The sequence below is a fragment of the Plectropomus leopardus genome, chromosome 6 (assembly GCF_026936395.1).
Source record: "Plectropomus leopardus strain MGB_pleo_1.0 chromosome 6, ASM2693639v1, whole genome shotgun sequence".
Classification (NCBI taxonomy): Eukaryota; Metazoa; Chordata; class Actinopteri; order Perciformes; family Serranidae; genus Plectropomus; species Plectropomus leopardus.
In genome coordinates, this window is record NC_142181.1 from 27,138,557 (window position 1) to 27,157,016 (window position 18,460).

Sequence of the window (18,460 nt, forward strand, 5' to 3'; positions counted from 1 at the left end):
GCACCCTCTCCCTCTGGACGGCCTGCAATGCCATCAGCCACTGCTTAGCAACCAGTGGGTTTGGCTGAGTAGAGTGAAAGACGGTCAAAAAAGGTAAAAAGAAAGAAAAAAGATTTAAATCCCAGCAGAAAGGGGACTTGATTTGCTAACTACGGAAGGCAGGAGAGGCAAAACTTGCAGCTGTGAAGAACAAAAGCGGGAGTTGACAGGTGAAAGAAAAGAAAAATGGGGCCTTGCAGGCACTTGCATTCAATGACAACAAAAAACTTGGCTTTACACACTGCTAAGTTGTACACACAATACAAAGCAAACACATGTGTGAATCATCACTCACAACATAGTGCTGATATAATGTCCCAGTATGCGACCAGTCAGGAGTATGATTTTTGTTTTGTCTGTCAGTCTTGTGTTCGTGTGGGAAAAGGTGTGTCCAATTCAAAGGTAAAATTCAATCAGACTCCAGCTTTGTGCATTTTCAAAAGTAATACATCTTAATCCCTCCCATCATTCCACCAGTCACAGGTTGGACCAATCCCAATCACCATTTCCGTCACCTCAGCCCTCCTATTCTGATGATTGATGTGAGTCATCACATTAACTCTGCAGGCAAGGCTTTTTTAATTCCTCCATTAAACCACTTCTCTGAATCCACAGGATCCTTAGAAACCTTGTAAAATCATGAAAAAAAATGTTAAAAGATGCTGAGGTAGCACTCAGCGAAAAAGGGCTGAAGCATTTGGCTGCAGAAATTAATCAGTATCATTTGCCTCATTATTAAAGTCCAATCAAACAAATGGGAATAATAAACTGGGGCACTGTCTAAACTTGGATTAAACCGGCTTACACTGCGGTGCACAATTGCAGTGCTGAAATCCTAAAATGAAATGACCAGTAACATCCACCATACAGTGCAGAGGCAGGGTGATCACAACAGATTTGCCAAACACCTCCAAGACAGTGAACCTCACATCCACAGGTCTCAACCACTGCCTGATGTGTTAAACCACTTTATCTTTCATGTGCAGCATCTGAACACACAAAAATATTTGGGCTTTTACAAAAATGGTCTCCACCTCTGCATCTGAGAGATAACCTGTAGCCACTAAAAAACAGAATCTGAGGATCATTCATACTTAGAGATCTTTGCTTTACACTGACTGAGTCTCAGTGAGAAAAAAAACACATGAAAACTAACTCTCTAATGGTCCTTTTTGTAAAAATAAACATGCATATCATTCAGTTATATCTGTTTCCTTAAATGTACAACTCCTTCTTTTATTTGTTCCACAACAAGAGACAAATGAACTCATCTCTGCCCTAATTTTAACCTCTTAAGAGGCACGCATTGCTGCATTGGTTGGAGGAGTTATCTGTTGAATTCAGCTGCGTGTTCGTGAATTACTACGAGTTTTATGAATGAAAAATGCAGTAGAAAAGATCTGCTGCTCCATAAGGTGACCCTGCTTATTAACAATATTCCCCGAGAAGTGTATAGTGCCCTAATTTAATAATCAAAGCTAAGCAAGTTATTTTTCTTGAAAACCGGAGCCCGACAACATGCATTTACATTATTTCTTACAAACAAAACTGGGTAAAATTGACGGGTGGCGTGTCTGGCGAGGTTTGTGCAAACAGATCTTAACATTTTTAACGCGCGTATGAAGGAGTTTTACATAACACGCGTTAAGCAACTTACCATCAACTTGAAAATACAGTAATCCGCCAACAAGGATGAACGCTAGCGGACCCATACTAGCATATTAAACATCCACGGCGGGCGTGCAAATCCTCAAATTCACTGCAGAAAAATACGTCCGAAATGACCGGAAAGTCCACTGCGTGTTTCTGAGAGTTGTGCAGAGGTCCTAGTTACTGACAAAAGCCAGTTTCAATGTCCAAAAACTGAGAGGATCCATTGCACAGTAGGTCACCCGGAGCAGCTCGGGGTGTTCATATCCAGCAAAGCTTGACAGCAAACTCTCGGTCTGTGAGTTCACCCGCAATATCTATTATTTCTCCCAAAAACTACTCACGCTGAAGCTCACACAGAGGAGAAATGTACAGTAAGTCCACACTGGGAAAACAAACATAAAGGCTGGGCACTTCTCCGCAGGTCCTCGGTTCCTTAGGACGCGTCTCTGGCACCTTTCAGATCTTCAGCGATGTCTCCTCACTTCAAAACATGACTCGGCCGAGACACTGACTGGAAACCAGCCGTAAACTCTCACGCATTCCCAGAAAGTTGTTTTACTACAACGAGAACCAGTTCCCAAAAGACCCATGTGCTTAGTCTGGGCTAAATCGCTGTAAGTGTACAGTCGTACTCAAGTCAGTTCATCATCCTCCGTCTCTCCCTCTTTGCCTTTTTTGATTTCAGCAGCGCAGCCGCTAGGAGCGCATGGTCTCTGCGCACCCGGCACAGCCCGCAGCACACCACACTGACGCTGCTCACACACTTGCTCGGATCGGTCCGGGAAGACAGCAGCGAGGAGGGAAGACAGAGCGGGACTGAAGGAGAAGTCTAGGAGAGCTTGGATCTCAGTCCATATCTGTTTGTAGTCTTGAAGACTAGGCTAGTGACCCCCTTAGTGCTGCTAAAATAGTCGTTTTAAGCATAAATGTGTTGCAGTGGAGGATAAACCCACATAAACTATTTTTGCACACATATGACTGATTAAGTGTAGCATTTATAGCTTTACATGTGCTTAACATAATCTATTATTTACCACACAGTGTGAGCGCTTTTCTTATCTTACAATATCCACATTATTTAACCACTACATGCGTTATGAGTGGAAAATGCAGAAAAAAACAACAAAAAAAAAAACAGTTAACAGCTAGCATGTGTGATAAAAAATGATTAGACTTTTTAAAAGAGAAGAAAAAATAATCTCTTGTCATCCAAATTAATGAAATAAATCACAATTTCAGAAAATGGTGAAACTACTAATCAATAGCCTCCGTATCTGTAGGCATATTAAAGATGGGAGAAAGCAGACGTTGAATAGTGCCTGAATGTTAATGTATTGAGATATTGAAGCAGAATTGTAAATATGATCTCTGTCAGAAATCGATGACTGATTGACCAAGCCCCTGCACCATGATGAGGAGAGGCGGCCTCTCTGCATGCCAATATCGCATACATGTATGTTTTTTTTTCCAGGGCAGTGTGCACACACAGACATGATACAGCAAGAAAATCAATAGAATCCAATTGTTAATTATGGGGAAATTTAGATGATATGATTTGGACACAGCAGTCAGGACCCGAGGTATGTTGTGGTGAAGAGATAAAGGGGGGATCTTGTATGTATGTGGTCTGCACTCCTGCCCAGCAACCCTCCTCATGTCATCTCACTAGTTAGTTATACATTGAGCTGTGAGCTCCCCCTACTGGTGTCAGTGATCACAGTCATATTGTCATCAGGCCTTTAATACTACACTACCAAGCGGTATAAAATGAGACAGCACATGTAAAGCCAACAGGAAGGTGTAATGAAGCCACCTGATTGATATAACGTCATGGGCGGACGATGAGACAATGGACCGCTGGGCACAGAGAGGCAAAGGGCCCCACCACATCTCCAACATAAGATGAAAAAAACAGCAACTTTTTGGTTGTTTTATGGCTCTTAAAAGTCATTTTGTGTGTGTGTTTGTTTTTTGTTTTTTTTGTTGTTGTTTGTTTTTGGAGGGAGGGGGTATTTTTGTCTATTTGTCGTTATTTTGTGTATCCTTGTGCTAGTATTGTCTTTTTGTAGTTCTTTGGGTGTCTCTGAGGTCATTAAGTGTCTCTTTAAACTAGTTTTGTGTCTTATTCAGGTAATTTTGTGTTTCTGAGTTCGTTTTTGTTGTTTTCAGTCATTTTGTTTTTGTTGCTTTCATTATTCATCCTTTTGTGGTTGTTTATTTGTGTTAATTTTTTGTCTCCTTGTGGTTGTTTTGTTTCCTTTTGTAGTTTAGATTTCTTTAAAGTCATTTTGTGTCTTTATGAGCTATCTTTTTTGTATTTTTGGTCGTTTTGTGTCTCCTTGTGGTTGGTTTGTTTCTTTTTTGTGGTCAGTTGGATCTCTTTAAAGTAATTTTGTTTCTCTTTAAGCTTATTTTGTTTATTTTTAAGGTAATTCTGCATCTCTGTATTTTTGAATTTCCCCTATGGGGATCAATAAAGGATTATCTTATTTTATTTTTGGTCTTATTTGGTCATTTTGTGTCGCTTTTTAGCCATTTTGTGTATTCTTGCATTTTTTTGTTCGTATTCATCTTTTTCTGGTCATTTTGTGTGTCCTCGTGGCTGTTTTGTATCTCTTTGAGATAATTTTGGGGTCTTTTTGGTCTCTTTGTAGACATTGTGTGTCTCCTTATGGTTGTTTTGTGTTTTTTGTAGCTGTTTAGGACTCTTTGAAGTCATTTTGTGTCTTGTTGAGGTCATTTTGTGTCTTGTTGAGGTCATTTTGTGTCTCTTTAAGGGTTATTTTTGTCTTTTTTGTTTGTTGTGTGTCTGTAGAGATTTTGTGTTTCCTTGTGGGTTTTTTTCTGTCTCTTTATAGCTGATTTTTTTTGTCTTTGTGATTGTTTTGCCCATTTTAACAGTTATTTTGTGCCTTTTACAGTTCCTTTGTATTTTTTTGTGTCTCTTTTTGGTCATTTTAGGTCTCTTATTAGTGGGTTTGAGTTAATTTGAGTAGCCTGTGCTCAGTAGGCCTGTTCAGTAATCCATCCATGTCTAACATCATTTTTCCATCATTTGCATTTTTGTATTATTTGTGGCAGCAGAATTAAGCAGATTTAATAAATAAATACCAAACCAGAGGAGCCCTATATAAAATTAAAGAACTGGTGTATGTTGTATAACTACATAATGCTAATTTACAGCAGCCCACAGAGGGATATGTTAAAAAGTAAAATTAGGCTTCTCTTGTCTTTTTCTTTCCTCCCAGAACACAGAAAATGCAGATTAGAATAATGTACAGAATAAAAATACAGTAGCCCTATACAACATTTAATTCACATTTAAAGAGATGTTAGATGTAACACGTTGGCCCCTTTGTTTTTACCTGTACAGACACAACACCAGCAGGAACACCAGCCTTAAAGGCTCAGATTTCCCATTTTGTGATTTACATCAAAGTCGATCATAGAACAAAGCCCTACAAACTCACAGTATGTTCCCTGAAGGTGTCTGTGAAAACCATACTCCCTCAATAAAAAATACAGACACTAACACCATGACAGGATGGCTTTGTCAAAGGGAACTACTTCTATTGCCTTTAATAATAGCTTTGACTGCTGGTGGGTTTCTTTTTTTCTTCCATTTGTTTGTCAAGCTGCATGTTCCAGCTTGCCCCATGAAGGCCTTACTGGGAGCTTCAACATGATGTAAGTTTACTGGCTTGCTCCCACTGCAGGCAGTGCTGTCAGCTGGCCAGACACAGTGATTTGTCTTCATATTTTAATATGTTTGCGAGCTGCATGCAAATGCTGTCTTCTCAGTGCCTCTATAGTGTCCTAGATTCTACCAGATGCATGCAGCCGCGCGCACGCGCACGCGCGCGCGCACACACACACACACACACACACACACACACACACACACACACACACACGCGCGCGCGCACACACACACACACACACACACACACACACACAGAGAGAGAGTGAGCCAAACAGAAATTTATTGTGTCATCAGTGTTGCTGACGGTTCAAGGCAAATAAAAGAGGGAGAAAAAAGGGGGATTGGAGAAGGTAATTCACTAAGAAGAAAAGCATGCTTCAAACATAAACAATGGAGTGTATGGCTTCATTGATGGAAAAGTAAGTAGAGTGTAATTCTCCCCCAAGCACTGCCTTTTATTCCCCCCTTTCAATCACTCTATCTGTAGCAGAGGCAGTGATATTCCCTGGGTTTCTAAATATCAGCTGAAAGTGGATTTATTTTAATTAAACTGGAGGCTGTGTTTACTCCGGGCAAGACATGTTACATAAAAATGAGATGGAGGGGCTAAGCCACAGACTGATAACTCATGGATGCTATAATATGAGCTTATGCTCCATTCCACTGTTTGAGGAATGTTGCAGATCTTTTATTAGGATGGCATTCATGAGATCACTGACAAACAGGTTTTATTGGGTTGATTAGGTTTTTCATTTCAAAAACTGAGAGGCTGCAAATGAGGTGTAAAGGCACAAATAAGAGTGACGTCACTGAGGGGAAAGCAAAGCAAGAGCGGTGGCTTGGAATGGCTGCATTAACAACCCGGATGAAACCAAAGATATTAAAAACACAGAGAAAAACACAGTCTTTGCATGCAATTTCCCCATCAGCCCCCCTCTTTTTTTCCATCCCCTGCTAAGAAAAATGTACCACCAGATGCCGAAATGGATCATTTGTTTCCGCATAAACTAATCACGCAACAATTACTGTCACATTTTTGTGCAATTACGTGTTTTTAACTGAATCAAAACTAATAATCAATCAGATAATTCCCCATTATTGTCCTCAGAACATCTGCTCATCGATGGATCCTGTGTGGGGCCATTCATTAAGATGGTCGCCTGGTGTGACCCACATCCATCCTCGTCCACTTCTCAGCTGCCATGACTTTAATCGGTCAAGTTGACTCCCGGTGACTTTTGTGGCAAACAAAGCTAAATAATTTCTTCCATTAATATATAAGACATGAGATTGCTTAAAGGCAGATAAGCAGTTTACTGAGGATTGATGTGATCACTTTAAAATCTGAAGTGCACCCTTTAATAACAGCACCCTCTAATTTTTCCTGCAAGCTCTTTTATCCAGTTTATAGCAAAGCAATGTGAACATAAAATGCTGCAGTGTTGTTGTTGTTGTTGTTTTGTTTTTTTTTTAGATAAAAGCACAGCTGAGGATCAATAGGGGGTCCCCAAATGGAGAGTGTGATATCTCAAAGACTATCAGGAGTGTGTTCAACAGCGGCACCCACTCTGGGGGTCTGGAGACACATTCCATCACAGACATTTTCTGCATTTAATTGCATGTAACTAAGGTGCAATTCAAATGCAAACGATGAATCAAACGCAGACATTGACAGAATGTGTAGTTTCAGCATAGCTGCGTCTGTCTGTGTGTATGTGGGGAGAGAAAGGAAAGTGTTTTTAATTGTGTGCTAGGTCAGAGGTTCAGGTAGCAACATCACTCATGATCAGATCAGAGTGGTATTTGGGGAGCTCTTAGCTGGATATCTTTCATGGCTGAGTATCCCCTTACTGGGTTTGGGTCTCTGTGTGGGGATGATTAGGAGCTGGAGGTGGGGGGGAGGCGGTGTGGTGATGTGTGGAGGGGTGATTAATGTAGATGTCAGTAGCGGCCCTCCCTCCAATGCTCCCTCCCCAGCATCCGTAATGACACCTGGGGAAGGCAAAATGGGTCTACCTGCAGCCCAGGCTCCCTCAGCAGGGCATGATTCTTCCCCATGATCCTCCTCTGTCAGCAGTCCTGTCACAGGGCTCGGATCAGGCCCTTATTAATGGGCCTCTATGTCAAACATAGATATTAAGCTGTGCTCTGCTCCGTGCTATCCTCGGCAATAACACCCACATCGGCACACACACTGACATGATCATTTCTATACAATACAGTGACAGACACAAACACACACACAGCACAGTGCCGCACACCCATAACTCATAAACACACCACTACATTAACATTCCCTGAAATATTACTTTCTTATTTAGCAAGTTTTACACATTCGGCTCCAGCATGACAAAGAGTCCATAGATCTGTTAGATATCTCTGTTTCCCTCTTCCACTTCCACTCTGTAATACACACCACCCAATATCACATTATGCTGAAAAGTGACAAACTCCCACTATGATGTATCGTCCGACGATGCAAATCACCCTGCTCAGAAAAAGGTTATATGGCTACTGAGTTCAGAAAAGTCTGAGGCAGGCAGAAACAAAAGTGTTCGCAAAGTCTCCACAGCTACAACTGCTTTTGGTATTTAGGCCTGTGGCTTTAATATGATACATGGAACAGGGAGACATTTATGAGACCCCAAGTTTTTAAAGACATAACAGCAGATCTGGGTTTATTCACAGCAATAAAAGATTTAATGGAAGTCAGCGCGACACATGTTAAATCCTGTACTCTCTGATACTCCCTGAGAGGGGCTGCAGGAGGAGGCTGCAGATGGAGGAAGTACAGAGGACACGACACCTGAGCTCGATGTGGAGAGAGGCTTCTATCAGCGGGACATAAACCCTGTATGTAATGCATCGCCCTGTCTTCCTTAGTGTTCACAGAAGGCACAGGAAGTGAGATAGGGGCGCCCTATCGAATGTTGTGAAAATGGGGATTACTGTAAGAATTTTTGCTTTCCACATCCAGTTCTGCTCTTTCATTTACGGCTCTCTTCTCTTGCCGTCATGTCAAGCAAAGCACTGAATCAAGTGGCTACCAGCATGTGATTTTGTTTGCAAATTTAAGCGAACATGCAGCAACTGTGAGGTAGTTATATGGTACACAGCAGAACAAATTCAATGTGTACCCAAGTTTACTAATTTTCAGAAATGGAAAATTCTAGGTTTGTAATTTTTAGAGGAAAATCTGAGAGCCCCTGAAAACTTAATATTTCTATATAAATTATTCATGACTAAATAAGCAGCACTCAAAGTTAAAGCTCAGAAAGCAATAACATCCTGAGATATATTTTATAAACAGTTTAAAAGTCAGCGTCTCTGTTTTCTCAGGACTTCAGTGGCCTAGTAACGTCAGCAAGTAACCCCACAACTTATTACATTTTCTTTTTAATGCTGCTAAACTCTGATTGGTGTGAAGAAATACATAACATCACTTTCTTCCAACAAAACCCCACCCAGGTGTTACAGGATCTAAACTAACTCTGGCAGAAAATGTTGTGTTCACACAAGATGCTGTCACTTGTGAGAAACTGATCTGAAAAATTTGGTGGGATTTTCAAGAAACTGTGTAAGATTCAGGGGGATCTAGTGGTGAGAATTGCAGACTGCAACCTGCTGACACTTCTCCCAGTTAGAATTCCTTCACTGTTCATTGTTTGAGAGGTTTTCACCAGAAGCCAAATTACATGCAGAGGTCTTTTCCTCTCCAAAACAAATGGACTTGGTGAGTTAAACCGGCAAAAACACTGAATAAAGCAGTGTCACATTACAAATCACTGTTTCTCCCACAGGAGCTGATTTGTCCAAAGAAGTGTCTTCCGCTTCAAACGAACAAACCCAGGGATATAAAATGGCGAAACACACACACACACAAAAAAAAAAATTGGAGCGGGGCTGCTAATTATGGTGGCTGACACGAAAACACAAATGGCCCTATCTGGAGTCTGTGTTTGGTTTATCAATACGGGACTACTGTAGAAAAATGGCACCTTGTGATCTTCGTAGACAAGGGCCGGCTTGCTATGAAATAGGGCTGCACCTAACGAATATTTTTTTTATTGATAATTTTTTCGATTAATCTATCAATTTTTTTAAAATTTATCTCAGTATTATTTTTTATTACTCAATAAATATAACAACAAATTTACTGAAAATAACATTTTAAAACACTTTTCGTCATACACTGCAGGGCATTATTCCCCTACAAAAAATAGTCCAGTCTTAACTGGTAATCTGTGTTTTACAGTTTGATATAAAGTCTCTCTAAAATAAAATTAATGCAAGCGCTTGTTCCACTCAAGTAAAAGGAATGTAGTGCAATCTACATTTAGCAGTCCAACAGCAAAACAAATAAAACAATGTTAAATTCAAGTCACTTAACAAAACAGTTAGTCTTAAACATCTTACAGTAAAATTAATGCAATTTGAATAGCACTATAACTTTTCTCTAACAGAAATATTTATAACTAATACATTCTTTATGCACCGAAGTAGACCAGCCTTAACTGGGCCTCAGGGCATACCGCTGCCTGCTGAAGCACATATTCCACTCATTTATGAAGTTATAGATCTCCTGCACAGCTGATAACCCCATCCTGTCAATGTTTCAAAATAAAATGCATTGTGTCAGCAGCTGATGGCATTCTGTCCACAGAGACACAGTCAGATCGCTATTGATTGAAAGGAAAGCAAGGAAGTTGAGGAAAAACAAACATCTTTGTATTTCCTCATCTCTGTGACAGAGAGAGAGACTTTAAACTGCAGTGGAAAGTGGTGTAGAGTGAACAAAGAGCACGCCACCGTTTCTCTAGATGTGCTGCAGCTGACACACAGCTCAGACGCGCCTGACAAGCGCTGCTCAGGTGAGCAGTGTGCACGCTCTTACTTGATACATGAGCGTCGAAACAAAAAACAACACGCCCGGCGCTGCTCACGCTCTCATTACGCGCGCTGTATGAAACGGTGCGACGTTTGATGCATGTTACGTGAATCTAACTATTCATGTAATCGCATCCCCAGCCCTACTATGTAGATATAAACAGCTCATTCTAAGGTAACAAAAACAAAACAAACAAACATACTTCAGCAAAATGTATAACTAACACAGATATGATGATGATGCAACTGAAGAAAATATAAATAGTGTAAAATAGTGCAAATCCAACAACTGAACACAAAAAAAACCCAACAAATATTTCATAAAGATGAGAAACTTTTACATTTAGTAATCATGTACAGGTGGTTACATCAACACTTTCTTTTCCTAAAAAAGGCAATTTCAAAGACGCCACTAACAAACTGACAATTGCAAGACTATATAAAGTACACCGCAAGATGAGTTCAGTTGCAGGTAATCCAAAGTAAACTTTACAGGATGATCTGTCGCCATCTTCCATTTTTTTCTATTTTATGTCACCCTCTCTCTTCCTCCCACTCTTTTTAGATACTCCAGCTCCTTTTCTTCAACCACATTCCTGTCATTTACGGAATTTCCCTGTCTAGGTGAAAAACAGCCCTTTCCCAGGGTCCTGAGAGCTGCAGCTAATTAGCTGGCCTACTTTTTCCTGAACATAGCTGCTTAATCTGCCTCTGTGGAAACTCATCACAACTGTCATCCCCCACCTAGAGCGGGCGTTGATAACAGGGTGCTAGTCACTATCATGACAGGGCAGGGTAAACAGTTTGATCCAGTGAAGGATGGGCAGCGGCCGCTAATGAGTGAGAAGTGAATACTCGAGCTGTGACAAGTCAGAAGGGAGGGAATGAGAGGAAGGGAGGACAAGAGCATCTCAAGTATCTCTCCAAGCTCCTTATCAGTGAGGACATTGTCCTTCCTCTCTCCAGTCCTCCGCCTCCTCAGACTCACAGCTACAGACATCATTAGCAAGGCTCGGCACAGACTCTGCTTCCTCTGGTTTGTAAATCCCTTCATCCTGCACAGCTGACCAGACTATAAGAATGATAATACATTTGGCACGAGGAAAACCCTCTGTGTCAATCTTCTGCACAACAGTTTCTGTTAAAACGGGTAGTTATTTTCATTACCCCTGCAGGAAATTCTAAAAAAAAAGGCACTACTGGTCTCATAAACACCCAAGTAACCCAAACAAATGGGTTTATTTGAGCTATCAGCATCATGTATTCATAGTCATTTCCTTCTCCCCTCATAAAAACAACAAAAAAAACCATTATTGCAACAAATTGCCAAGTCTCCACAAAACTTGGCATGAGTACCCTTAATCAAGGAACAAGAATTTTTAAGTCTTGTTGGAAAGAATAAACTTTGCAAGACAGGAAGCACAACACATTTAAACGTCTGAGAGGCATTGTGTAATCACAAATATCATTATTACCCTGCTGAGTTTCCTCACGATTAAATCCATGTAAAATACGCTATATGTGCTGTAAATTTTCAATTCTAGTGTTTATTTTGTCAAATAAATAGACATGTTTTAATGAGAGGAGAATATGATAATATCAGAAAGGGCCTTGGATCATTTGGCAGCACTCCATGCCAGCATTGTCACATTTACGTAGCACATATGTGCTAGTATATTCAGTGTTTCCATTTTCCGTCAATCTATAATTGGTTGTGTTGACATGTTATATGCATTGCATGTATGTTATCATAGCCTATATTGTAAATAAATGAATATGTCGATTATCAAACTGTTTTTTTGTTTGTTTGTTTTTTAAATTTTACCAGCTATTCCTGTTTAATATCAGTGAGACACCTCATTGTATTAGGTGCTATAAATGTTTCTTATTCTTTGTTAGCAGCAGTGTGTGTGAGCACGAAGAGTTTAATTAAACCACCTTCTGTAGTAGTGGCATGTGATCAATAAACAGTATTTAAGGATTCTAGCTTATCCAATTGCTGGAAGTCATGCAATTTATTTTCCATGCTAGTAGGTAGCAAATGAAAAGTAGTTGAAATAGCATTATACCACAAGATTCTCAAAGGTTGTATCTCTCTATTAAAGGCAATGTTTATTGCATTGAATTGCATTTATATTGGATGGCATTATATGGTGTGGGTTGTAATGTAAGTTAAAAACTGAATGTCATGGTTGCCTCAAGCAGCCTGTGGAATGACTTCTACGTAAAGTTAAGGCAAAATTTCACACCGAAAAATGTGACGTTTTTGCAAAAAGAGAGATGACTGGATAATCAAACAAAGATCGAAATCTTGTCACGGGTGCTCAAGGAAAACGGTAAACAATAGGATACACAGGAAGGCAATCCAGGCCCTCAAAAAAAATATATAATCGAGGAAGAAGATATTAAAAAGCCTATAGCTAAATCATTAAAAGAGCCAACGTGTTTCAACTACTGCAGGTCCTCATCACGGTTTGAGCTCTGCTTCATCTCTATCACTGCGCAACAGTAGCCTAACACGAGCTAAGAAATGGACTCTGGGAAAAACCTCTAACTCTCCCCATAGAGTGTGCGCTTCATACTGGCTGATGCCTCTGCAGCAGCCATTTGCTGCATGTCATTCCCTCTCTCTCTCTCACACACATTTCCTATCTGTCTACAGCTGTCCTGTCCATAAAGGTGAAAAATTAAGAAAGTTTTTCTTAAAGAATTGGTCTTTAAGATATAGTTAAACTGTGCAGCAGCAGCAGCAGCAGCCGCAGCAGCAGCAGCAGCAGCCGCAGCCGCAGCCGCAGCAGCAGCAGCAGCAGCAGCAGCAGCAGCAGCAGCAGCAGCAGCAGCAGCAGCAGCAGCAGCAGCAGCAGCAGCCGCAGCAGCAGCAGCAGCAGCAGCAGCAGCAGCAGCAGCCGCAGCAGCAGCAGCCGCAGCAGCAGCAGCCGCAGCAGCAGCCGCAGCAGCAGCAGCTCAGTGGACACGGACCTTCACTTAGCAGAATTGAATTGGTCTTTAAGAAAAAAAGAAATGGAGCCCACTAACATCAACAAACAACCAGCACCCGCACACATGCTATGTCTCCATTATACAGTTAAACTGTGCAGCAGCAGCAGCAGCAGCAGCAGCAGCAGCAGCAGCAGCAGCAGCAGCCGCAGCCGCAGCACCAGCAGCAGCAGCAGCAGCAGCAGCCGCAGCAGAAGCAGCAGCAGCAGCAGCAGCAGCCGCAGCAGCAGCCGCAGCAGCAGCAGCAGCTCAGTGGACACGGACCTTCACTTAGCACCCTGTAGCAACTCCAGCCAGGGCAAGACAAAGCACCCAAGCGCAGTTACACAGATTAGACCCATGCTGATGCTGCATGTCCACCAGCCCTCTGTGAGTGAACTGGCTGAATTTCATTCATGATTCAAGATTTAAGAACTTTATTATCATTATGGAAGCAAAACGAACCTGCAACTCTGCCAACTCCAACGGCGCTTACTATGTAGAAGAAAATAAAAACCTAAATTACCTAATTAAAATTAGGACACAAATGTAAGCAATGATAAATGATGAACATTAAAATCTATCCTAGGTGCAAAAAAACAAGCAATATAATACAAAATATTACTAATACAGCGGCTAAGGTCTGAGCTACCATCACAGGGAAAGTCGTGTCCTAGCAGCAGTGAGGTAAAAGGTCTGTGGGCTGTGTGGCTAACTCTGGTCTCATTTGTGGTCTGATAAACAGTAAATCTATACAATTCAGTTCCCCCTAACATAAGTTCAGTGCTCCCTGAGAAGGGTCTCACAAACAAGCAAGGATTTTCTGAACGTTACGCACAGAACATTCCAATCGATTCAACAATTCATCAGGAAAAATACAAGACAATAACGTTTGCCAGCTCTTTCTCTCCACTCTGATTTCTTATATTCAAGAGCTCTGTCATCAACATACTTTGCACTTTACAATATATGTGCTATGTACCTGTGACTGTCTTAGTAATAAAATATATGCTATATTTTTGTTTAATACTTTTTTGTGCACTCAAGCCAGTATGCTGGACTGTAAACATCTAACACTGAACATTATAATGTACTCATTGCTGCTAAAGCCCACTTTCGATCTGGCTGTGTATAAACAATTTCAAATAAAACTCAGCTTGTATCTGCTAAGAGGCTGTTTCTTTTTTGTGCACAGTGAGGATTGCACTCAAAATATGTACCCCATTACACTCTCAACTATGCACTCAATTTTGGAACAGAGCCCAGAATTAAAACTGCTCCTCTCACCGCTTCTCCCATCCCTACTGAAACCTTATCAATCCCCCTGTCCCCTCTGTGCACTGTAAACTGGCTGTAATCAGGACTAGAAAAACAATATTACCCCTGCATGTCCTTTAAATTGTCAGATTTGCTCTTCACCTTCAAGTCAGGTGTTTGGAGGGGGAAAACATTAATCTCAATATTTGGATTTGGTAACCCTGTGGCCTGGGAACTGGGAATTTGAACATCTGCTGTCCCCTAATGCCAGAAACCAAAATGTGCTGCACGCTTTGGTCTGCGGTGTTGTCGTGTAGAGCTCCATGGAGCAATCTGACACTATCCAGGAGGACTTGCTGTGTTTGTGAATGAAAAACAAAGAATCAAACCGTAATAGCAAGCTCCTGAGAACACACAAGTATAAGCAGTCCTCTATAAGTTAACCAAAGCTGATGACAAATCAAAATTTGAATGTTTATTCTCAAAAGCACTTGTTTACATTTGGCTCTCATTTATCAATACCATTTTGGATTGACCATGACCACTGCACTGAATAAAACACATTAACTCTAAAATCGAGGAGTATTCCACTTAAACAGACGGCCCTGCCCCTGTATGCTGAGTGCTATCGACACAATCAATTGGAGGCAGCACTCATCAGAGGTTCAAACTCAATTGCCCCCCAAAATGGAAAGTGATTTAGAGCCTCGGGTCAGAGACGATCCCAAATGACACATTAGTGCACCCCTTCCCCACGCTTGACCGGGGACACTGTGACCCTTTTGGGGGCGAAAAACATCCAGACAGTGGGGGCCCTGGGGCACCCCAACCGCCATAAATGCCTCAATGTCACCAATCTGAGCTGAGTGATGGTCTGACACGGATAATGCTGGACACAAACATGCTGGCCTGTAATTACTTTTAGGCATGGACTTGTACACACAAAAACAGAGACGCAATAAAAGCCCGCAAGCAGCAGGTGACAATGTCTAATAAAGTCTCGAATATACTGTATGTTAAATCAATCATTTGTTTGTCTCATGTAATTATACAAGGTACAACTCCAGTGAAATGTGATCCCATCAGCTTCTTTAACTTGTGCATTTTGCATCTTCTTACACTGCTGGCTGCTGCTTTATAATTTGTCCATGGCTCTGGATGTTTCCTGTAATCCATGATTTCTGGTTGTGGAATGATTTCTGTGATGCCAAGAAAAGAGAATTATAGAAGTCGAAATAAGTTTAAATCAAATCAAATCAAATCAAATCAAATCAAATCAAATCAAATCAAATCAAATCAAATCAAATCAAATAAAATCAAATAAAATAAAATAAAATATGTGCTCAAGTAAAACATTTAAAATGTGCATCGTGCTTCAGGTTCACACCAGTAAATACATTTAAAAATGTAAAATATGTGTAATACGCTAAGTATGTTAGGAGTGTAAGTGTAAAAGTATAGAATTATAAGTACACAAATATCAGGGTTCCTTCACATTTTCATAGGCAAAATTTCAAAACCTTTCTGTGACTTTTCAAGTACTGCAAAATAATTTTTTTCTCCTCCCACTTGCCCAATGTTTTTTCAAACAAATCAGATCGATACTCTTTCAAATAAAATTTCAGCTAGCTGACACACATGAAGGGAGAGTCATAATTTGGCAAGAAATTTAAGGAACGAATGTGACGGCAAACACCATCACACAGACTGCAAAATTAAATCGACAGCCACAGAAAATAAATTTGCCAATTTGTTGCATGGACACTATCCAAAGAAAATTACTGTAAAAACTTCATCACACATAACTTAATTCCATAACTTTTCCAACATATTTTGACTAATGCCATGACTTTTAATGTTTTTTATGATAAAAGGAAACTTAAATGTGTGCCTTATGCTAAATATATGTGCATTATGCTACAGTGTACAACACAATATATAATAGTAGGAATAAGTATGAGAAATATATACACTAAGTGCATCATTTGTTGGAGACATTCAAAGGTGGTTTTGGTAAGAACACATCAGGGTACTGAAGAATATTGCTCAGTTGAATAACTCCACAGAGTAATGATGTAATTAATGCACCATATTTAATTGTCCACATAACGTGATCACAACAAGACGGCAACGTATGGTTGCTCAACCCAAACACGGGGAGGGTCACACTGCAGCTGCCTCTGAACGGCGTGTAGCAGTAATCCTGCTGAGCAGGAATGGGACAGCACCGCACATTCCCACTGTCACATCAGTCCTTGTTAACTGTAAAGTATACACCTTCTCTACTTCTCTCGCAAGAGTCCTCTGCTCTGTCAGATCGGCAGATAGAAAAGAGTCAACTGGTTGAATGGTGCTATGCAGGATTTAGCCAAATTCTGGTGAATCAAAGGATATTACAGTTTCTCTTATCCCCTTGAAAACTGATGCAGCACAGAGATCGCCCAGTTTCTTATCCAATGCCTGTACAATGGTTAGCAACATACTAGTTCAGCTGCTGCCGACTTTTCCTCAATATTATTGATATTTACATTTGAAAACCTGGCTAATCTGCAGAAGGAGAGTTTACAGAGTGGTGAGTTGATGTCCTCATCCCGATGAGTGACTTGCAGCCACACACCACCCCAACCAAAGCCAATGTGAAAACGCACCATCAAGATTTGCAAAACAGACATAACAAATTTTGCAAAAGTGACAGAGAGGCGACCAGAAACGTCTGTGACTATGTAAAACCCATTTTACGATTTATTTTATCTGTAATGACCATTGAGTGGTTACATGCCAAGAGGCTGCGGCATAGATTCAGGCTAAGCTCCCCTCAAAACACTGATGTGGTGATAAAACAATGGAGGCATGTAAGTGGATTCCACAGGGTCTAAGTGGATTTCAGAGTGAGCAAGTTTCCACAGCCACTCCTAACCTATGACCTCTTTCTGTGTTTGCTAACCGTCTCCCACAAATAATTCTAACCCCCCCCCCCGGCCGAATGAATTACACAGACAGTATGGATCGTCATAGTCTCTTCAGGCCCTAATGAAACTGGGCTCGTGCACCTGACATTTCCATCCCCCAGGGCCGAGCCTCGCATGGCCGCAGCCTCGTACCCTGGCCTTGCCACTTCACACTAATTGCTGCCTCATAAGCAAGCTCCACAGCAACAAATCCAGTTAACGACAGTGGCATATTGATCGCTGGCAGGCATGCAGGCAGCACCCCTGTCCCTAGGTATGGGAGGAGGGGCACCATGGCTTTTACAACCTGAGGGATGGCCTGCACCCAATAAAGAGCAGGTCCCTGTGACAAAATAAAAACCAAAAGAGGGTCAGAGTGATACAATTACTGCTCGGCAGCTCTGACCCTAACTGCAGGTGAACAATAGACTGCAGGATGATAGTGGGAGTGGGGGGAAGAGAAGAGGGGGCCCTCATTATAGAGGTAGGCCAGCAGACCTGTTCAATTTGCTCCATTAATGAGCGCTGAAGAAGCACTTTCGCTCTGTCCCAACAGAGCCATTACAGGCCCAGTCTGAGCACTGACGAAGACTTCGCACCACGCCACAAATACAGCCGGCAGCACCGGGGCATTAAGCCAAACACATCTAAACGCTATGAATACACAAACGCTGTTCAAATAGCAGCCTATAAATCCATGATGTCATCAATGCAAAAATGCTGCATTGGTATTTAAAATGCTTTACAGTTACATGGCATGTTAATCATAATTCCACTTTATTTATGGTGTTTTATTGTATTTTAAATATTGTACACAACTCAACATGTTATACGCCTGCTGCAGAACTTTTATGCAGCGAGCAGGGTGCCTAATTGGAAAAGGAAACAAAGCATATTAGTCAAACTACTCATTTACATACTAAAATGGCACGTAGAAAAGGCAATGCTGCATTTTCCTCTAATTTGTTTGTGCGGCAGAGCACAGTAAAAGGTGATA

General features: G+C 41.1%; 1 protein-coding gene across 6 annotated transcripts in view; it reads right to left on the minus strand.

The window, feature by feature from the left end:
• robo2 (roundabout, axon guidance receptor, homolog 2 (Drosophila)) overlaps positions 1–18,460 on the minus strand; it is a 428,768-nt gene that overhangs the window by 206,928 nt on the left and 203,380 nt on the right. Inside the window, exon 1 of one of the 6 annotated variants that reach the window (XM_088079117.1) lies at positions 1,697–2,444. The exons of the other annotated variants lie outside the window; for them this stretch is intronic. Coding sequence (XP_087935243.1) covers positions 1,697–1,751 — 55 coding nt within the window. The 5' untranslated portion in view covers positions 1,752–2,444. Of the gene's footprint in view, positions 1–1,696; positions 2,445–18,460 lie in introns of those variants that run through there. 6 annotated transcript variants of the gene reach the window in all.